Consider the following 22,531-nt stretch of genomic DNA (forward strand, 5'->3'; position numbering starts at 1 on the left):
CATAAACTGTTTACAACATATCTACAAGCAAGTGTGAAACATCCATTGCAGAGTTGTTCAAATCTGGCACGAGGAATTTGTCGTGCAGGTTCTGGGCAGAATCAAGACCTTCCTCTCCGACACCAAGAGCTGACAATGAATTGCTATAATCCACCCCGCTGTCCATCGCATTGAAGAAGTCGTTCAGCTCTTGTGTCATTTGAGCCTCTGTGAAAGGTTCTTCCGAGTTTGCGGGCCATTCAACCACCTCTGAGTCCCGCAAAGCGTTATCGAAAACTGTTTGTGCATTTTGTGGTGAAACATCGACATTACTGGTAGATGTCGGGGGCGTTACAAGTGCGTGACACTGCGCGCTAGCTTCCCTGCCATCTCTGGGTTGTGGAGCATTTAGCCCCAGCCTTCTCCAGGCAAGCCGCAAGTCACTAATTCTTCTCCAAAGTCGACTGGATACATATGATCTGGCGCTGAGACCACGGATCAAATCCAGGGCAACGTGGAACTCGTCACGAACAGATGCGCCGTGCTCTGATGGTACGAGGGCAACGACTAAGAAAATGACACCGAGTGCAGAAACCAGGAAGTGATTGAAGCACATCTGTTGGTTCTGATAAATATCTGTGGACTTGTTGAGAGAGTCCAGTCGTTGGATGGTGTCTTTGGCAAGTTTGATAAGCGATTGGACTTTAGACTTGTTGGCCTTGAGACTGGACGTTGAGTGGAGAAATGGTTGAAGGAGGAGTATTTTCATTTGATTGGCCCTCAAATGAAGCAGAAGTTGAAGTCGCTGTAAGCCTCTAGGTACTGATGTAGGACTGGTTGCCTGTTGGTTTGGACTAAACCTGAGGTCTTCTGGGAGATCGTCACACCATTGATCTATCCGGTAGAGCAGGTATGAGACTTCATCGTCCCTGATGGCACCAGTCGCTCGAGCAGAGTTGTATGATGTACCCCAGACCTTATCGCCTATGCGGTTGTACTCAACCATGGCTTTGAGATAGGGAACGTCTTGGTCCTACAGAAAACATCAGTGTCTGGTATAATGTGCATCGATACAATGAAAGGTGGTATGGAAGGCTCACTGGTTCAGGTAATTGCTGATCAACATCAAAACTGTGCATAACAAATGGCAGACCTGCCCCAAAGCCCCACCGGCGATCTAACGTGTAGACGCACCAAAAGAGTCTCGAAGCCATCCTACGATTTGCAGCATCTTTGAATGTCTTGTTCAAGGTTGCAGACTGGTGAAGGCCCATCTCTAAACACCATCGCGCAACGATGCCCACAAGTCTCCATGCTTGCAGATCATCGCCCGTCATGAAGCTATAGACGGCCTGTGTAAAGTCAGTAAGGATAAAGGTAATGATTCGCTTGCAGAGATGGTAATTACCAGCAAGATGAACAACATAGTAGACTTGATAGTCGCAGATTCCCAGAGCATATCGTATGACGACTTTCTCACATCGAGAAATAGGGATTTGCCAAGATGGCTAGAGCCACCTGCTTCGACAGTCAATGCTGCAGACAACACCATTTTGACCAAACTCAGATCTTGGGGATCAATTATTGTCGGACCTGGTATTGCGGCAAATGCGAAACCAAGGCGTGAACCACTATTCATGGCGCGATAGAGGTTCCGCACCTTTGCAATGAGCCATTGAATGTCCAGGAAAGGATACTGTATGCCTATCTCTTCTTCGTAGACGTTGCATAAACGCACAGCCTCTTCTTCGTTGATGAGCCATAGAGGGTCTATTGATCTGATGTCTAAGCCGAAGGCGGTCTGGATGGAAGGAGAAGGCGGTCGAGTTGGGTTGACAGATCCAGGCATCTCGCCGGGATCCGAGTCGGTGATTCCAATTCCTCGTGCGCGAAGATGAGCCCGGGCAAGACTGATGTTGAAGGTATAACTTGCCGATGGCTGGCAGCTGTCATCTTCAGCAGACGAATCCGCATCGGTAACAATTGAGTCCGACTGGGGCGCCGGATTTACCAGTGCGCTGTTATTCGGATGACTTGAAGACGCTTGTACAATCGTCAGTGGAACCTCTGACTGAGATGGACTTGAATGCGTTTCCGAGGGTTGTTGTGATTGTCGACGCAACAAGTCCAGCCCTCCTTGAAGGGAAGCTACTTGATCCCTCAGAGACCGGAGAGTCTCGGCATCGGTCTCACTGAAGCCATCAGCGACACCAACATTGAAGCTTTGGAGATGGAGACTGAACTTACATACTGTTCCCTCGATCCTTCCGGGGCTTTTTCGAAGCAGGGTAAGCACCTTGTGTTGTTAGTCATTGGCCATAGTGAAAGACAATCGGATATCTCACAGGTCAAAGCCTGACGGGCGCAGCGTAAACAAGGGCTCTTTCCGTTACATTTGCTCTTCCTCTTCCTACACTCAAGACTGTGATGAGGCATCAATGTCAGTATTGATGCCAGTGATGCTCGAAATTTCAGGCGGGTCTCACCAAGCTTTGGAAATGTACTTTCCGCGGGTCGTCCGCGCCTTGGGGGTGGGCGGAATTCCGCTCTGGGGGCCAGGAGACCCGGATCTCAGTTCTGCACGAGAGCTTGGGGAATCTGGAGAACTCATTTTTGTGCAATCACAAAAGACAGTCAATTCTCCACGTACTCGGGCTTTTCCCGCTCCTCAATTTGCTGCATACGACTTGCTTCCTCGACCGAGCCTGTCGAACGATAAATCGAATGATAAAAGGTTGAGAAAGAAAGAGCGGAATCGGAATTGGGGCTTCCGGGGCTTTTGAGGGCTTGGCTGACAGCGATCCCCGCCACCCGCAAACTTAATTCCAGCAGGACCTCTGGGGTAGGGTGGTATTGAGCGGGCAAACTACTTGCCGCCAATGCCGGCATCGCAACCGATGGATTATTCCCCGAGATACTGTCTGGCTGTGTATTCTAGAAGCGATGGAATTTTTTTAAATTTCATATTTTTTGCTTGAAAGAGGCATTCAATCAATTAGTTGGCTGGTTAGAAGTCAACGTCATGTACTCTCATTCGATATGAAGGCTTTAGGCTGACGGCACAATGGAGTCATTACGTAAGAACTCGACTGTAGGTGGGAATTGTCACGGATGCCAATTCAATTCATATCTCAGTGCTAATTATCAAAACCTCATCTTGTGGTATTTGGATTTTAACGAAAGAACCCTAAGCTGCAAGGGATACAACCCTCAGACATCGTTGTATGTATGAAGACGTCTAACAACTAGCTTGCCTTCCAAAAACAAACGCTTCCTCTGCGACCATTGGCTAATGTCGCACTTCTAAGTTTAATCCTAATGCCTATGTTGAGAGAGCAACAAATGTCGCCGAATTAGTGTATTTTGTAGAGTATTTTGGGGCGGAAACAAGTTAAGCAAGTGTAAACCCTGCTGGAAGAACCGCGGAACGAAGCCATAAGTGATCAAGTGTGGATTAGAGACGGAGGGTTGCTTGACCATGAACTTGACGATGTCGGTAAGGCACGTAATACGAGGCGAATAACACATTTTAAGAGAGCGGCAGCTCAAAGGCGACGAGAATGCGCGCCATCAGAACAAATACAAAGGTGAGGCATGTATTCGGTCTTTACCATTCGCCCTATCAAGCTGCTGATCCGCCGTGATTGCGACGTCTTTCCACTTGGCACAGACTTAATCACAGCCACAGCTTACATTGGCTAATGTTGCCCGGACCACGTTGAGGCCAGCCTGGGGGCGAATCTCTGCAACATGAGATACGTCATGGATGGAACCAAGACCGTCCTCTCCGTGAATGCAACCAAACACTGTCCACAACGCTGAGGAGAGCGCATACATCAGCATGTACAAGGTCCACGATGGCGAACCCAGCGGACCATGCTGTGTGTGCAGAAGACGAAGCTCTAGCATGACTTGCTCTAGCTTCGAAAGCACTTAGTGTATTGGGCGCTTAGATAAGAGCAGACGCCAATCGAAACTAGGCGGCTTTGTGTCTGAAGGTACCCCCAAAACAACTGGCGTAAGGCATATGGGGCTTAAAAGTTCTTGCAGTGTGTGAAATAGATGCGCTTGATTGACATACCTCAGAGATGATAAGGGAGTGTTTGCGGAGAAAACCCGTTGTATGATCCATGGAAGCAAAATGGAAAAGTTAGAAGTCGAATTGCCTGGTAGGTCATTATCCCCACTTGCTTTACAACCAATATCATTTTGTACCTCTTGTTTGCTTTCTTGAATACAAAGAATTTCAGGGAGTTCATATTCGAACCTTGCTCGTAAAACCCAAGATTTGCCATCCCGCCGTTTATTATGTGGTTCTCGGGGTGTGCGACAGGTAACTCGGTCGGTCATCGGGACAAAGGGAACCGAGAATCAGTAAAATCCGCTCAAGCATTCGCTCGAAACTTCGTGTGCATCTTGCGTAAAACTCTCCTCCATCAAAACACGGGGCACTTTGACTACTTTGAATATCCAAACTAACAACCTAAGAATCAATCTCAAGACTCCGAGTCTGATAATTGATTCGAAATGAGCATCTCGACCTCTTTTGCGGCGGATTCCGCTTGGCCCCTATGGGACAGCCAGCCCGTTGATGGAGCCTTTGAAATAGATCTTCCGGAAGGAACCATCGACCAAGGGGTTGTCACAAAAGTATCTCGACCATGGTTGTTCGGCTACAAGCCGACCACACCTTCAAACGGACGCGCTGTGCTCATCCTCGGTGGCGGTGGATACGTGCAGCTCATGGTGGGCCGTGAGGGGATCGCAGTCGCCCGCTGGCTTGCGGACCTCGGCTTCGAAGCCTACGTTCTCATACATCGCTTCCCGACTGCCGAAACTGGACCTCTAGCGCCGGTAGATGACGCCAGGCAAGCTCTGCGTCTCATGGAAGAGAAGAAAGCCGGCCTGCGAGGCTTGGCAGTATGTGGTCTATCCTCCGGCGGCCACCTCGCATCAGCGTTGTTAGCCGAGTACCCAGCTTCATGGGCGACAACTGCCGGGCCACCGGTTCCTAAGCCAGAATTTGCAATCATCGGATATGGACCCATCTCGACGAACGCAAAGGGTCATACCATCGTGCCGAACAAATCCCCTCTCGATCCGCCGGCCAAACAGGAACTCTATGACATTGTGATCCCTGATCAACAGGTCGCGCGGCCAGCACCGCCGACTTTCATCGTGTACTCCGCGAACGACCCTATTGTTCCGGTGGTGAACGCGTACCGTTTAGCGCAAGGTCTCCAGGCCGCAGAAGGCTCTGTAGAGCTTCACGTCTTTGCAGATGCGCCCCATGGGTTCGGTCTGGATACTAAGAACTTGCCGGTTTCGAAATGGCCGTCTTTGGCCACGGCCTGGTTACAACAAAAAGGTTATCTGAAAGACGAGTAGAGGGTGGGAGGAGGAGGGAGGGTCGTGATGCAATGGTAAAACTATCAATACGGGTCTGTGGATTTGTATTTGAGTAGTCCGCTAGTTAAACATCACAAGCTCTTTTTGAAGAAAGTAAGTGCACCAATACAAAGGGCATCGATACCCGTCCGCAATGTAGGCTGTATAACAGGCGCAAACCTTGCTGTGTGATTTGCCGGGATTTCGTCCAACCTTCCTTCTCCCAGTTTCTCATCCCATAGCCCAGTTTCTATCCCGCCCCAATGCCAAAAAGCACAAGGTTTACCTTGTGACGTCGCAAGAACTGAGAAGTCCTCTGAAATGGTAGTTGCCGTGATGTTCGCATCAAAGTCATTTCCAAAATGCTCTTTGAAGCTAGTGGCCAGCGTTGTCGTCATCGACTCGTCGTTCACTGTGACTGGCAAATGCCGAGTCATCTTGAAAACGGGGGCGGCCGTTGCACCGCTTGCTTCACATTCGGCTTTTACCACCCGCTGTATCGAGGCCAGGAGCTTCTCCCGCGTCTCCGGCCGCACACTGCGGATGTCAAGGCCGATTTCTGCCGAGTCTGCAATGACGTTCTCTGTCTGACCGGCATGTAAACTGCCGACTGTGATGACGGAGATATCGCTTGGGTTAATCTCTCTGCTGACAATTGACTGAAGGCGTACTACAACATGAGCTGCCATGACAGCAGGGTCAACTGTTCGATGGGGCTATGAGTGGTGTTAGCCAGCTCTCATATACCAGCAAAAACATTCAAAGCTCGAGTACTCACTTGCGAACCGTGACCACCAAGTCCAGACAGCGTAATCTTCATACTATCCGCACCAGCCATGATTGTCCCCGTCTTTGACCCTACGCTTCCAGCTCGCATCGCCATAACATGCTGGCCAAGCACAAAGTCAGGCACAGGAATCTGGTGCTTGTCGTAAAGACCATCGTCTACCATGGCCTTTGCTCCAGTGCCACGCTCTTCCGCGGGCTGAAATAGCACAATCAATGTGCCGCTCCACTCCTGCTTCAGCTTGACGAGGCGTTCAGCCGCAGCAAGGAGACACGCCATATGCATATCGTGACCGCAGGCGTGCATCACAGGTCGCATGACGCCTTCAATGTCGGGCATGGTGACTGTACTAGCGTATGAAAGACCAGTTTCTTCTTTTATTGGGAGCGCATCTATATCAGCGCGTAGGAGGATGGTGTTACCTAGGCCATTCTTCAGCACGCCGACAAGTCCATGGCCGCCGATATTGGTAGTGATATCGAAAGCTTGGAGCTGCGACAGCTGCTCTGCAACGGCTTTGGCAGTTTGAGCCTCAAGGTTGGAAAGTTCCGGATGAGCATGGAAGTGTTTGTAAAGTGCCTCGTATTTGTCCATGTCAATGGGCGCGGCAACCAGCAGGTCACCTAGACTGATAGCTGGTGTAGAGTTTTTGTCCATCATGCAATGATTTGACGGTGATGATCCCGAAAAATGGTACTGAAGAGATTAGGTCTGTTTCAGTTATCAATCAGAGAAGAAGGGTTTGGAGACGTAAAGACGGAAATCGTTCAAGCGTTTTGTGTTTGATGGTTTGCCTCGTTTCATTTGGAGGACTTTGGAGGATCAACGAGTGGAGAAGTTTTCGGCTCCAGAACCGGCGCGGGATGCGGGCCGAAGTCGTGATGACTCACCCATGTTCAACTTGACACAGCACCAAAACCGCAGTATGGCGTGCTAAGCTGACGGCAAATCCGAAATACAACAAGATATTATGGGACAACAGGGAGGGACGCAAGAACAGCCTGATTTTGTAATGCAGTTCTTGCTACCCGCTCTAATAACCGTTGTAAAGAGAAAGAACGATGCCAGTTGTTGTTCTACGCATACGATTACGAATTTACCCTTCAGTTATTTCGCAGTTGATCACCATTAAATGCTTGAAATTCCCCAATTGAAGACAACACGCAAGAGAAAAGAAGACGGAACTTTCCACTTCACAGGCAGCGAGGCTTAAGAGCTTCTGTGCAACTGAAGTATAACAACTCGCCAATTCTCGATCTGTGTGTGCCGTAGTGTTGAACCATTGATGGCTGGTCCGATATCGTCAGGAGACGTCTTTAGTGAAAATCCGCATATTTTCATTGGTACGGCATTAAAGTCGCAATCAACAATTGTGCTAGCTAGAACCATACTAATGCCTGGTCTGTCCCAATCGCAAATTCCAACTGGTTAGAATTATAGATCAACAGGCATCAAGAAGCTACTCCATTGGAGAGATTACGGTCTTCTCGGAAACATAATCAGGAAGGTAAAAGCTAAGAATTGATTCGGTGACTACGACGACGAAAATTTTGAAGTGCATTAGTTGAGAAACTATGCATTTATATTCCAAGTAACCCTCTGTTTCAAAGATAATCCAAGTCGTGACAGGCTACCTAAGCAGTACTTGTCATATGAGGGTAATAGCACGTTTCTCACACCAATCTAAATGCAAAACCTCACCCTGCATTAGTCCGTGGATATATGCGTGACCGACGTACATGAAGCCTTCTTTGCACTGGCGAACAACAAAAAGATGTTGTCCGCCGTGAAACATCCATACCTGGTCTCCTATCTCTGCGGTATCCGGAATCGCTCCAAAGTAACCCTGTTCAGTGACAGCAAGGCAGCGATAGCGCGATCTTCTTCGTACAGCATCACAAAACTCATTTGCCATCTTCTTTAATGCGGTAGAGTCTTTCTCACGACAGTTTAGGTGAGCGTAGAAAAGAGCTCTGTAGTCGTCACCCGCGGTCTCCACCTCAAATGTGATATTGCCAATAAGAGTTCTCCAGAGCACATCGGAGATATCGGAACCGTCTGGGTAAGGTTCTAGTGTTCTGACGAATTCTGCTTGTTTTTTCAACCATCTCTTTCGTCGCAGCAAGCTGGGCCCACCGTTGTCTCTGTAATATGGTTCGATTTTGTCACTGAGCCCTAAAATTTTGTCAACGAAGCAGCCGCAAACGTCTAGTTTGTCTTGTGAAGTATGCAATCGAATTTCTGGCTCTGTAGAGGCGCAGGCCGCGTAACAGGATCGAAGAGTCATTCCATGGCTGCCGAACTGCCATGTCGACCAATCTGGTACCCAGGAGGGCAAGTTGAGGGACTTTTTGTTGAGATTGCTGTACAAAATATCAAGCGTAGGTGACTTGGCGAGAATCTTGTTGGCTACAGTTATGTATAAGTGCTCGGTTTTGCAACTGTAATTGATTTCCAGTGCCAAGTCGTGTCGATCGGCTGCAAGACCTAACAGAGAATATACTTTGTCTCTGGGGTCTGTGGACTGGAATGGGTGCGCTGAATTAAGTAGAGTGAGAAGGCTCAGCTGGTGTCCATCGTGGATGATTGATAAGCGCAACCTCATCAGTGCTGTAAGACATTCTCTTGTTGAAATCGGATCTTCTGAAGAGTATGGAAGCAAGGACTTGGGAAGTGATCTTCTGAAAACAAGTTTTACTATGACCGGGATCAAGTTCCAGTCATAGAGTTCCGTTCGCCCGCACATCATAATGAGGTTCTTGTTGAGTAGAAACTCGTGAGCACACCAACATCGACTACTCTTGACGAGACGTCGTTAGCTTAGCACCATCTTGCCGGTCAAAACTAGAATATCGGCATACCCAATTTCTTAAAACTAATGCTCTGAGTGATTTGCAGTATTTCTTAAATGCTGGATGGCTTTCGATACTGATGTGCTCCTGAACAGACAGAGAGACTAGACCAGAGTTTTCATACAGGAAAACAGTATTCTTATAAATGTCGCGTGCGACGGCAAGTGCGAGGGAGCTGTCATCCTTTTCAGGGCCAATATAAGTAACAACCCTAAAAGCTTTGCGATATATGGATCCCATTATTGAGACTTGTTGCTGCCGTTCTTTGGTGTCTTCCTGGTTGATGCAAATTGCGTCCGCCCAGATGATCCTGCTTTCCTGAGATGGTGTTTCATATCGGATATCTCGAAGAGCATGGTACAGAGACTCTGTGATAAGGAGGTTCGAACCATCTTGAAGGGTAATTTGGTTATCCCTCTCCGACGTTCCCCATTCATACGAAAGGGCCTCGTAGGACGGTACACAATCTAGACTGACGTGTTCAAGCCTACCATAGAGAGCAACGTTGCCTTTTCCCGGGTATAGATGCAGTATTCGAATATCGCGAGGGCCGGCCAACGTCTTGAAGATGTGTGCATGACAAGAGGTTGCCATCCTATGACCTGGATCAAACGGGTGCTTGATGTGGATAACGATTCGATGTCTAGATTTTTGGTGGGTTTGTATTCCCAGACAAACGTATCCAAGTTGAATGGATTTGAGTTGTGGACTGATTGACTTTCAATCTCGGGAATAGGAAGGAAAATGACCAATAAAGACGACAAATCTTACGATGGTTGGATGAAGTAGTCTGGTGAGTGCACGGAGTATGAGAGCGAGATAGAACAGACTTGCAGAGAGGAGAGTTCATGACAAGCAAGATGTGGAGGCCTCTTGATAGTTATGAGGAGACCAGAAGATCAGGCTCTCGGCAGTGCATATATCAGGGATATCTCTGCGGCGAACCAATGATCTGTTGGCCAGTAATTGGCGAAAAAGATGTTAAGGCAACCATTAGGCAACCTCCCGTTGCAGACATAGGGCAGCAACACCGAATGTGGAGACAGCTTATAGAAAACATCATTGGATAAGGCGAACATCCTCAGTGACAGCTTACTCAGCCTCTGCATTCTACGTGGGACGGCACAGTCGGCCGTCAACAAATCCACATCATTTAACTCCTGTCTCAAGCGGTAATCAGACCGTCTATTTCTTCTAGTATGAAAGAGAACGCTTTTTACTATTGTAAGGTGATTAAGTTTGGGACAGCCTCGATTTTAAGGAAACCAGATGAGGGCTGTCAACATTCGAGGAATGAATAATTGTGAGCAAACGCAACAAGAAGTATGCCATTACTCGCGGCCTTGTAAACTAATAAATCATCTGAAGTCTCATAGCGAGAGAATCACCTGCCGAGATCTTGACTAACATAAATGTGGCAGATAAATTTCTTTCGGATCCCACGGCATGTACATCAGCCGTTTTGGACCTCCATCATCGTACTTCCCATGGTACATCCGACTACTCCTTTCTATATTTCGCAGTTTCCAAGGCTCCTAACCTCATCTTCCGGTCATCGAATATATATTTCCGGCATCTAGTCCTCGAGCCTCGGCTCAGTGGCAATCCCAGCTCGGATTCTATCAAGTTCATCCTTGGCTTCTTTCGATACAGCGCGATCCTCCAGGTCAGCAAATTTGGCAGGCGTAGGATCGATCTCCTGACCATGGCACAGCTCTCGGTCCTCGAGTTGGACAGGCTTTCCGCCGCTGAAGTCGACTTGGCCGCAGACAGTACGGATCTTTAGTTTGCGGTCCTCAAGAAGACCTTCCTCCTGAGTCTTCTTTTCCTCTTCGGCCCAGACCTCGCCGACAGTCTCAGTTTTGGTGCGGGCTTTGAGCTTGCGGTCCTCTGGAATATCCTCTTCTTGGAATTCCTTTTCTTCCTCTGCCAATATCTCACCAACGGTCTCGGCTTTGGCACGGGCTTTAAGTCGGCGATCTTCCGGGACTCCTTGGGCCTCGAGAGCCTTGGCCTTCTTCTCTTCCTCGGCTTCGAAATCGCCGACTGTCTCACCCTTCTTGCTGAGGGCAGAAATCCCGTTGCGAGGAAGAAGGTCAACAGCCACGGCAGAAGAGTGGACCTGGTGAACTGTTAGAGCAGAGCTGTTTTCGTGCTGGGAAATAGTACTTACACTAAGTGGCGCAGCTTGCACAGCGGAAATAGCCGCCAAAATGGTAACAGCGGACACCGAGGTGAACTTCATTTTGAAAACAGAGGTTGGATCTAGTGAAAGTGGGACAACGAGTTAAAACAAGATATCTTCACAGAAGATATGATGAGTCTGACCCGCAGAAGCGAAGTAGGAACGTTCGGCAGAAGGAAGAGAAGAGTGTGCTGGTTAGTTGATTCCAGTGATAAAATTATCAGGACCATTGGACTGGAGCCTCATTGACTATATATACTTGTATTTCTATATCGCCAGCCTTTGAGAGTAGACATGCAGGCCTACGTGTTCTACAGGATAGAGCTACAGGTGACGGGCAAAACGACTTGTGCCGGATAGACACTGCCGATTCGTTAAAGTGCCAAGAATGATACACCTTCTGATCAGCTCCAAGGTCTGGACTTGGTCAATCACCCGTGATAATCTGCCACGAGGGGGCCCAAAATAAAGGAACGGCGTCGCCAATCGGAGAATCGGTGGATGTGCGAATATAGGCGCCCCAGGATCGTTGAACAGCTTCAAACATGCTCCTAACATAATCAACCAGTATTATGTGCATGGTGTGATCTTGAACAGCGACTATGGATGAAGAAATCGATTGGCGGAGAACAGCTGGGTAGGAACTGTTTATGACTCGACTTTCCCCAGACGCTGGGAGCTGACGTTGACACGGGGTCAGTGCATAAAGGCAAACAAGCTTTGTGATGCTGCGACGAGAACGTCGATCATACAAAGCTAAGGTTTGAATCTAGGGGAAATGAGCCAATTATCCAGTCGTAAGACTGCCACCTAGCTATATCAATCGCAGGGTTTATAGCAAAGTGACAAAAGCCCTTGTGGAGCTTGGTACAGTTCTTCGACCTAGTTCAAACTCATACCCAGAATTACATACCAGGTCATGAGAGAGCCGAGGAGCCATGGAATTACTCTACTTCTGAAACAACTACAAAAGCAACTATACGTTTCAAATAGATGAAAATGATTGCACATTTGTCTCAAAGCGAGTTCATTTTACGTATCTGATGTCACGAGATCAAGACCGCAAGCCTCTTATGGTCTATATTTCAACGTCTCCAAAATCGTTCGCAACACTAGCTATGGCAGCATCTTCTCATTGCGCTTCATATATCTCTATCTCTAGTTTCTACTCTTTGTTTTCCATCTTTTAAATTGCCAGCCCTACAACAGTGTCATGTCCCTGCTAAAATACCACCCTGTCAGCAGTGGCTTGGAAGATGTCCAGGCGCACTTGATTTCTAGTCGAAAGCAACACAGCTCTCAATCACAGCATTCAACTCTTGTCACCATCTTGTTTGGATTCGGTCTCTTTGCATCTGGTGTCATTTGCACCTTGTGGGCAATGGAACTCCGCTTAAGAATTTTCCCCCCTTATACATACGAGAGTGGGTTTAAGGAAGATACTTTGCGTAAGTGCTATCAAAGAGTGTGATGAGAATAACAGAGCTGACAATGACGCCCAGTGCCCTTCGAACGCATCCAATTAGAACAAGTCAGGTTTGGGACCCCAGTTGACTTTGAGGCAGACGGCCACGAAGTCCTTGTTGCTGGTGCCGACGAAAAAGTCTATGTTGGAACCCCATCTGAAGAAATTGACGATGCTTGGACTCGTCTGCTCTGGGGAAGGTATTTCTCCATATCGGAGGAGGAGGCAAAGAATCTATGGGGCGAGGACTATATGACCTACTGGGATCACGACAAGAGTGGATGGACAGGAGGTTTTGATATGTTCCATCAGCTTCATTGTCTCAATCAAATCCGACAAGCTCTGCATCGAGATGTTTACCCTGAGATACCGCTTCATGGGGAGGTTCACACTGGTAAGATCATTATCGTGGTGAAGCACCAGGCACGAGATGCTAACAGCTGCTTAGAGCATTGTATCAACCACATTCGTCAATCCATCATGTGCTGGGGCAGTACGGCCGTTACGCCAATCAAATACTTCCCTGGATATGGCCATGGATATGTGAAGAGCGACGTTGTTCACACATGCAGGAAATTTGAGCCGATCAGGGAATTCGTTTCGGACCGGTTCAATGGGAGTCTCCATGTTCCACGACCCAGTGGGTACGTGGACAGGTTTGACCATGCCTTTTGAAGAGGCTAGCCTTTTGATAACATACTGCGTGGTATCGTACCCATACTTCTGGGTCCCTATCGCGTCCATATCCTAACGAGTGGTTTTTGAGAATGATGAACATAGTTACGTCGACTCCAAATGTAAATACCATGAAGATTATAGAAGGGGCAAAGTGGCGTATGTCTGAACTTCTGGTGGAAGTTGCGAAGGGACGTATCCCAGGCCTTCATTGCTTGTTTCATTATTTTCTGAACCCACAGGGTATGGGAATAGGTGATAAAGGGCATAATATTTGGGAGAGCCGACGTTACCATTTAAGAGAAGACTTATAATGTATGCTCAATAATATATGTAAATTGCATAGGCGGTCAATTGCGAATCACCTGCGTGGACTTAACTGCCCCATTTAATTTAAAGTTGAAATAGAGTTAATCTAGGAGTAATTGGTCAATGAGAAACCGGTTTCATGGTTTATCTGAATGATAGACGGTGTTGGACTCGTGCACCAACCAACTTGCTTCAGTGCAAGATGCGCGAATTTACGCCCAAGGAAGGTTGCTCGCACTTGGATGTTAAGTGTGCCAGACTAGCTTCAAAAGAGCTTGGTCAACTTTTCTATGTCTAGGTTTATCAACATTGAAGGTTCTGTGTGAAGATTTGAGGACCATCATATCTGTACTTCCTTCTTCAACCAGTTCCTCCAACCATTGTCAGCAAGAATATGCCGCACTCTGGCTTCAAGCCACTCCGTGTTTCCCCAGAATCCCCAAGACGCCTGAAACCGACACCAGTCAACAAGAGCAGTTTCCCAATGCCGCACAAACGTGACCCAGTCATAGTCCGCAGGGCCTTTTCCTGGTGGCTTCTGGTTGAGAAGCGTGTCCCGATACAGTTCCAGCAGTGTTCTCTCGCCCTTGTCCATTGGCAACTGATCAGGAATATCTTCGTGGTGCGTCAGCATCTCCACAGGGACTGAGCAGGTGAACAGTTTCGCAAGGTCACAGCCACCGACTCCCAGCCCGGCGTACTGAAAGTCAAAGAATGCTACTTTATCGCCGGCCTGAGTCGTGAAGAGGTTCTCAGACTTGATATCGCCGTGAATGTAGGTCTCGAAGGACCTACCAGAGGGGGTGAGGAACTCGGCCACCAGCTCAGCAATTGAAGATGATGAGCCTTCGACAGGATCGCAAAAGGCGGATGACCATTCCGAATACTCGTCCCTACACAGCGATCCGTATTCCTTCCTTCGCGTGGTGAGGTATGTGTAACCACCGTTCAGCCAGAGCTTGGGCTCGGCGGCTCCATTGCCAGCCGCTCTCCTTTCCGCTTCCTCAAGCGGGGCAACACGAACCTGCCTAGATCGTCCGGCAACGAGGCCCAAGAGCTGCTGTGATACTTTGCCAACCAATCCAACGCAGCATGCACTTGGCGGCGGTTGAGGACCAGCCTCTTCTCTCCCGCGACAGGAAACTGCGGCCGCAGGTCGGTGATGATAGTCGCTGTGAGCCCCTGCAACTCCTCCGCCCGTGATTTACCTTTCATATCTAGAGTGGAGGCGAGACACTTTGCGACCGCGACATCATCCGCCAAACGCGGCGCAATCTCTTGATAGAAGTACTGCTCCACCTCGTAGCTCAACATCTTGCGAAGGTGGCCCTCGTCTCCTCCCCCTTAGCGCGAGGCGGTGAGATGAGTTTGATGATGAGATGGTATGTGCCGTCTGCTTGTTGCAAAATCGTGGGCGATGTTCTGGTTGAGGTAACTTGCCCATCTGTGTCAGAAACTTTTGCGGTGATGGCGCAGATATGTCCGTAGCCGGCCCAGAGTGTTTGGAGTTCGATTAGGGAGACAAGTTCGAGTCCCAGCCATGAGAGCATGATTTCGGCGACGCGCCGGGGTTCCGTGAGGGACGCCATAGTAAGCGAGAGACCGGCTATCGTGAGAATGAACTGGGTCGGTTCGAAGCTGACACCTGACGATGACGTTTGAGCGACGAGCTGGGTGAAGTTGGATGAGAGTTGCTGAGATTGAATGAACGCCGAGGCCATTTCGAGAATGTGGCTTGTGTGGGTCCGGTGACTTCACCTCTCAACCTGGGTGGCCTAAGCTGAACGACGCTCATATGCTATAACGGGAGGAGCGTTGTAATCGCAAACGAAAGATTCTGGAATTTTGATCCGAAGAGAGGTTCAGTTCCCCTGAAAAAGAGCCGGAAAAAAACAATCAATCACCGCCTAATATCTCATGCAAGCCGTGTCTTGGTCTTACTCCATCAATCCTGGGCAGGCTGGAGCAGAAAGCCAGCAAGGTTCTGATATTGCCAGCTGTCGCCATCTGTCGAGACTATCCTCTAGAAATTTAGGTGGGCGATTTTGCCTTCAATGGACGTCATCGTGAAATCCCCTCACATAACAGCTTATGAAGTGAAAGATGAATGAGAAGAAAGCTTCCAGTGCAACAGCGTAGTAGACAACTATTTGTCCCAGCCCGTTGCGGTGTTTGGCCATCAGGGTGTCCTTTCGCCCCACCTCATAGGATCGCCACATAAAGCCGAACGAGGTGCTCAAAGGTATTGCAACTCTTGAAACTTGAGTGCCACCACCAGCAGTCTCGCTTCCTTTTCGTGCGCAAACTCCGAAATTCCCTACACAATGGGGAGAACTCAACCATCGGTTGGACAGCCGCCAGCGGCGTTTCGTAAGGCTGCGCGCGCCAAGAAGGCTAAAGTCACCCTCAATCAACTCATACCATCGTTGCTCCCTACACATCCACGAGCTCGTCGCGGAGTCGATACTGCTGAGCTTATCGTCGAGCCAAAACCCACGACAAAACAACCCACACCTTCAAACCAGGGGACTGGCGATGCCTCTCACAATGGTTCGCTGCCTCGCATCCGGCTTCAAGTGGCGGATACTCTGACGGCTGCTCACTCAATGGTAGCTGGGATGTCAATTCCAGACAGACCGGCGGACCTGAGCAACAAAGAGACGCGAGTGGCCATCCTCAACATGGCCTCTCCACTCACACCAGGCGGTGGCTTCGTCAATGGAGCCAGCAGCCAAGAAGAATCTCTATGCATGCGCACCACGCTGCTTCCATCTCTTAAAGACGAATACTACCGTCTACCGGAACTCGGGGCTATCTATACATCAGACGTTTTGGTATTCAGAGACGAGGATTCCAGCGAAGTGCTGGAGAAGAAGGATCGGTGGTTCGTTGACTGCATCAGCGCCGCCATGCTGCGGAACCCCGAAACCGAGCGAGATGAGACGTCGGGATTCAGCTACTACGTACATGAGAAAGACCGCCAGCTCATCTTGGAGAAGATGAAAGTGGTTTTACGGGTTTGCCAAATTAAGGGTATTAAGAAGATTATCCTCGGCGCATGGGGCTGTGGCGCTTATGGGAATCCGGTAGCCGAGGTTGCGAAAGCGTGGAGAAAGACCCTTGTCCCGAGGAACGACACGAAAGGAAAGAAGAGGGGCAACAAGGAGACATGGGACGGGATTGAAGATGTGGTGTTTGCCATCAAAGACCCCGGTATGGCTGATGCTTTCGAAGAAGCCTTTGGCAAGGGGATTGAGCGAGATGAGCTGGATGAGGTTAGCGACGTCGAAGCTAGTGAAGTGGACGCGGATGAGAGAAACAAAGTGGAGCTTCAGGCCAGGATCGGCGAGTTGAAGCAGCGTATTGAGGCGACATCCAACTTGCAGCTCAAGAAGGGACTTGACTCGATTCTCATCGGCCTCATAAGTCAGCTGCCCCCAGACACTGAAGAGGACAACGGTGGAAACGAAAAAGGTAGCGACGAGGTAGAAGGTGATAGCGACGATGAGGATGATGAAATATGAACACCGGTTGCTCTTTGGACCTTTCGCCTGCAAAGTTGATGTTGACGCATTACCGATCGAGGACTGTAATATCTATCATAGTTTTTCTGTTCATTATCTCGAGGTCGCCTATGTCATGTTGCTGACTATGACTATAGCTTGTTATCTTGCATCGGACCTTCTCTGCTCCTTCCTTCCTCTCACAGTAGTCTCGAATGTCAAAATCCCTTTGCATAAAAAGGCTATGATCACTGGTCTTATGAGTTTAAGGTTTATGTAAGAAATCTGTTATTTATTTTTCTTCGTGTGTTTCGGTATTCTGAACAGAGAATACTTGGTACATGAGAAGCTCTAATTCACTTAGTGCGGGACTAAGTCGAACTCCAGCGCAACGGCATCCGGCATAGTACGAGCAGAGTCCCTAGTCGTGTCCGAGGCCGATCTCATTTATGTATTGACCATGTCCATTACTCCGAGGCTCTGAAGGTATATAAATCTAACGCAGATCAATATAGGGGAACTTTTCATTACCGTCATCTGGTCGAATATGTTGTAGCCCCAGCTGTAACACAAGGCGCTCTGTTGAGCTTTGCCATCGCGGCTGCTCGCGAGAATGAGAAGACGAACATTCGCTTCAATGAGGTCTACCTTGCCTATTGTGTCCATTTCGAAGTGGAAAAAGATAGCCAACCCTTTGCACGCTTTGAAATGACAACCTCCAAAGACTTTGCGCCGTTGTACCAACAGATTCTAAACAGAAGCGATATCAGAAGTAGCCGCGTGAAGGCACTTAGCCCTGGAGATGTTTTCGAGTTTTCTTATGCAAAGAATTACAAGAATTAGCATGGGAGCTATAGACAGCCTCGAGGATCCAAGTAGCTAGGTAATTAATTTCGATTTCTACAACCTTCCTAAAGTGCGCGGGTTCCTTTATGATGAGACGTTGCATCGTGTCTTGGGATAAGAATTTCCTTGAATTTCACAAGGATAAACCACCTTATGAAAGCGCCAAATTAAAATTTCTCCTCGCAAGTTTGGTCTTGCAATGAACGGCTTGTTGAAAGCTGGCCCGATGTAGATACACTGAAGGCTATGGTCCCTTTTGAACCTTGAACCGGCCTAGATAGTTGCTGTATAATGGCTTCAAAATCATACCTATGCGAGACAGATGTGGTATGTTTTTCTGCTCACATTAATGGGTTGCCAACTGGTTATAAAATTCCCTCTACGTCCAAGATATGTTATATTTACAATTCGTCGATACCGCGGACTTAATTGCAGACTTTCAAGCAAGCTATTATGAACTGGAATACTTCAGCACTTCCGATGTTACTAACGGAAATGTAATCCGGTCACTCATTGTACGCAATATGGACCGCCAATATTGCATTAATCTTCGCGTGGTTTCTAATTGTATCACTGAAGAAGCTTCGCCAAAACTCATTACAAACGGTTGAGTAATACCACGGTTTTCAGGTCCAGTAGCCATGGTTTCTGGATCCTGTCGTTAAACTTTAATGCCTAATGAGACGGGTCCGGACGTTTCTACTACGAAGAAGACCAGACCCCTCGGAAGCCTATTCATGGGAAGAACAGGGATTGACTGGATGCAAAAACGTCTCTCAAGCCCGAGATCTAGGAACCAGTTCTCTTCTGCATGCTAGAGCCGTAGTCGCCTTACGAGTGTCCATAGTGAACAAAACCAACACCCTGGACAAAGGCACATGTTCCCTTCTGAGAGGCTTGGTGAGCTTAGCCTTTATAACCTGTTCCGTGTTAAAAATGCATACCTGAAGTACCATTGAAAACTGTGTCTGCTTGAATGGCAGAGGACCTGTTCAACTGGGGCAGCATGCGATGGAGGTTCGTGTCGTTTCCAAACAAAACGAGATTAGACTCGATCAGCTCGAGGTTATAGGGTGAAAGCGGTGGCCATCAGTGATTATTCTACTTGTTTCAATTGAGATGTAGCATAACCAACACACAGTAGTGCAAGAAAATAAACATCATTCAACTTGACTTTGCATCTGTAACGCAACCGGCTCGCTTCTCTTTTCCTCCGATCCACGCAAGTACATGTTTCTGATAGAAAGATCAGGAATCTTTATTGCTATAATTCGGATTCAAAACCGTATTATATCATCGCCTAAATGCAATCACCTACAAGGGTTATTCTTCTGAATATATCCTGTACTTCATTCGCACCAGTTGCTCACTTAATATGTGCGAGGCTTTCTGGTCTATTCAGGGCTGATAGCGTCCTCTTAGCACATTAACTGCAAAATTTACACCTTTATCAGAAGGTTTTAGCGTCTTGGTTACCTCGGCCTTTGGGCCGTCTCTTTTCCTACCTACACTGCCGGAATTCCTCTCGCTTGTTTTCGGACTCCAAGCCAGCCTTGCTCGCTTTCATTGCATGGTCATTTGGCCATACCTAATGTCCGTTTGAACCCTCAAGAGGTTGTCAACCAACTTGATGACGACACGTTTACGCGCTGAGCCTCTCAAGTCAGGCGTTTGGAGCTCATATATGCCAACTCGGAGACGCCGCCTTGGCTTTTTTCTAGCTCGAGCTGCCTGAAACCGTTGTCGACCATGAAAGTACAGTCATACCCCGCCTACTTGTTGAACTAGATCGCCGATGAGATGGAGACCGAGCAATGTAACTGTAGGCGTCCCTTCCCTCTGCAGATGGGCTGCTGTACAGCAGCTGCAGTGCTGCGCCGATCGCCGCGCCCAACGTCAATCAACCGAAAGCCACGTGGAAAGGACACATAGACAAAGTCTTAAATACTTCAGAATTGAAAATCATGATGTTCTTCAGTCTCCCTCGGCTGCACAGTCTTTGAAAAAGGGTCGCACCAGTATTAGCGTGAGTCCCTACTGGTACCGGTGTTGGCTCAGTTTCGAGAGACTCAGGAATTTTTTCCCTAATCTCCGTAGCAGCTTTTGCGGGTCATCTTCCCAGGTTGTAAGAGTAAGCATGGGGGCCGTTGGGGGCCGTTGGGGGCTTCTTTGTGGGGAGAAATAACTTGCATCAAATTTCGAGCCCCAACAGACAGCCGGTCTGCTTCCTCTAGGAGCCTTGGAAGTCTTCAAAATTAGCCTTTCCTGTTGCCCCAACCCTGAGGTACCTTGAATCTTGATTATAAGTCTTTGACAAGGGCTCATGAGACCTCTTAGAACCCAAGGTCCATACCAAACGTCGGTTCAAGGTTGCGTATGACGCTAGTGGTCGCCGTACTTGATGGATGGAAGTACTCTTCTAGTGCCACTCATTCCAGTAACCTGGCAGCAATTCCATGCAGCCAACAGCCTCGGAGTAGCTGGTTCGCAACGACCGAGGCAATTTCCTTGGCTTTCTCGTTAACACGAAGCACCGTTAGTCATGACACATAACGGATTGTGGTAACATGAAGGCTTGTAGAAATAGAAAGTTGCTGGTTTTGTTAGAGAATGCCGTTACGAACAGGATCCTAAGGTTTCATGTTATTTCCCACAAATATCCTGTCAAAGGCAAATTCGTGATGCTGTTGTAACGCTTCTTGCCCTGAATTTTCTGGCTCTGTTAACTCAGAAAGGCCCATCGTCAGGCTCTGAGGCCCCGGTTTCTGCCACAGCATGCGTGTAGTTTTCTACATCACCGTAAGTTTTCAAAACGAGTGACTCTACCGTTTTGTTGTATGTTCCACTCCGGATCGTCGCATCAAACAAATAACTGTACTTCAGCAAGTGCCCCAAGGAGCTTTCACCACACGTATTGGTACACTGACTGGAAGGATTCCGTTTATTGCCGTTTCTCGCCCCGAGCTCAAGAAAGTCGGGACAACGGAAACAGCATAAGGCGACACCCCACCCCACCTATCCATGCTTTTCCAGGCAGCAGGGGACGCTGGCATCCATCCTTCGCTTCATTAGGCTGACGGGGATGCAGGGCGGTAGCGGCTTTTACTCTTTGAACCAAACGATAGGAGGAGATAATTCTTGTTCTATGGTGGTTGAAGCCTGACGAGATTGAATATGCTGGAGTAATTGTGCCCGATGCCGATGCAAGCTTGGACTCTATGTCGTAGAAGTCAGATACCTCAGGTTAATCGAAAATAACAATAAGAAATCATGTAGAAAGACTGACAGGGCATGATGGTTGATAATTGAGATCGACCTGATGAACATTAAAGCCTCCCTTCCCTCTCAACTCTTTGTTTCTCAGTCGATCCGCCTGCGATCTAGCGCTCCATGTTAGATACAGACGAGCAAAATGGATCCTAAGCACGCAAAAAATCAATCTGGGAGACGCACAGAGGACACCCACCGTACACGACGCCGTTCAACTGCGCTGCCTCCTGCCTACCATTACTCAACCAAAAGCTTTCCTTCTTCGCACCCATACGTTACCTCGATGCTTTCGAACCCAAAAGTATCGTCAGCGCATCCCACACATGACACTGCTATGCAAGGGCACGACCCAGCGCACACATTGTACACTGCATGGACTTTCCCACAGCATAGCCATATCCCTTCACAACAGACCACCGCCTCCTACCCCAGCAACTCCTCAACGCACGACGAGGGCTTCCGGCAATTAGATCATCCTGGTCAGCAAAACGACAGCCGTGTCAGGACGCCACATGAAGCACTCCAAGACAGTGTCCATATCTTCAATCCAAGTTTGGCATACAGCATTCACCAAGACGGCCCTTATGCAGCAAGTATGGGCGGTACTGACCTTTCGACAACGTCTTCAAGCACCTCAAGTCTCTATTATCAGCCAAGCCCATCGACCACAACGCCGAGCTCTGCGTACACCACAATTCTCCCCCAGTCTCCAATCTTTGCGGGAATGGGTGGCTGGGCTGATACTATGGCAAAGCTCCCCTACCCCGCTCCACCACCAGAGGATCATCGTGGTCGCGAGCACCTGCGGTTGAACCTCAAGAATCTTCCTGGCAGATCACCGCGTTCTGATTCCACCGAAGTGCATCGACACGACAGGTTAGTATCTCCGGCTGCACCACTTGTAGTGTTCCACGTGCTAACCTTACAAATAGCCCTTCAAGAGAAGAAAACTTTGGTGACAAAGGAAGACGAGGCCGAACCTCAATGTCGTGTTATGATGACCGAAACAATGGTCAAACTCGTCGTCGCAAGGACGATGACCACGATGAGAAGAAACGTGACGAAAGGAAACGGGAAACCCACTCTAGCAGACTTGTGACTAGAACTTATTAGTTTTCTCTGTTTCCTTATGTTTGTATGGTGAAAATCTATACAGTTGCTTTAGCTTTCTCGGCTATGAACAGTGATTCGGATTTGTCTGAAGGCGTACGTCAGCCTAGTTTGGTTATCCAACATCCTTGCATTCTTTGCCGGAAAGTTATTGTTCTTCAG

The 22,531-nt window shown here is 48.4% G+C and overlaps 5 protein-coding genes across 5 annotated transcripts; 2 read left to right on the forward strand and 3 right to left on the reverse strand.

The window, feature by feature from the left end:
- Positions 1-4,506: 4,506 nt before the first annotated feature.
- ColSpa_02850 (acetylxylan esterase) lies at positions 4,507-5,367 on the forward strand (the record flags this gene model as incomplete). Its single annotated transcript, XM_049269062.1, has 1 exon — positions 4,507-5,367. The coding sequence occupies one exon, from the start codon at positions 4,507-4,509 to the stop codon at positions 5,365-5,367; it is 861 nt and encodes a 286-aa protein (XP_049125019.1).
- Positions 5,368-5,459: 92 nt separating this feature from the next.
- On the reverse strand, positions 5,460-6,811 carry ColSpa_02851 (hippurate hydrolase; the record flags this gene model as incomplete). The annotated part of the gene is made up of 2 exons (XM_049269063.1): positions 5,460-6,083; positions 6,146-6,811. The coding sequence occupies 2 exons, from the start codon at positions 6,809-6,811 to the stop codon at positions 5,460-5,462; spliced, it is 1,290 nt and encodes a 429-aa protein (XP_049125020.1).
- Positions 6,812-10,582: 3,771 nt separating this feature from the next.
- ColSpa_02852 (uncharacterized protein) lies at positions 10,583-11,251 on the reverse strand (the record flags this gene model as incomplete). The annotated part of the gene is made up of 2 exons (XM_049269064.1): positions 10,583-11,128; positions 11,180-11,251. The coding sequence occupies 2 exons, from the start codon at positions 11,249-11,251 to the stop codon at positions 10,583-10,585; spliced, it is 618 nt and encodes a 205-aa protein (XP_049125021.1).
- A 2,729-nt stretch (positions 11,252-13,980) lies between these two features.
- ColSpa_02853 (uncharacterized protein) lies at positions 13,981-14,954 on the reverse strand (the record flags this gene model as incomplete). The annotated part of the gene is made up of 2 exons (XM_049269065.1): positions 13,981-14,697; positions 14,739-14,954. The coding sequence occupies 2 exons, from the start codon at positions 14,952-14,954 to the stop codon at positions 13,981-13,983; spliced, it is 933 nt and encodes a 310-aa protein (XP_049125022.1).
- A 1,367-nt stretch (positions 14,955-16,321) lies between these two features.
- On the forward strand, positions 16,322-17,164 carry ColSpa_02854 (uncharacterized protein; the record flags this gene model as incomplete). Its single annotated transcript, XM_049269066.1, has 1 exon — positions 16,322-17,164. The coding sequence occupies one exon, from the start codon at positions 16,322-16,324 to the stop codon at positions 17,162-17,164; it is 843 nt and encodes a 280-aa protein (XP_049125023.1).
- Positions 17,165-22,531: the final 5,367 nt, after the last annotated feature.

Source organism: Colletotrichum spaethianum, assembly GCF_022836535.1.
Source record: "Colletotrichum spaethianum MAFF 239500 DNA, contig05, whole genome shotgun sequence".
NCBI lineage: Eukaryota > Fungi > Ascomycota > Sordariomycetes > Glomerellales > Glomerellaceae > Colletotrichum > Colletotrichum spaethianum.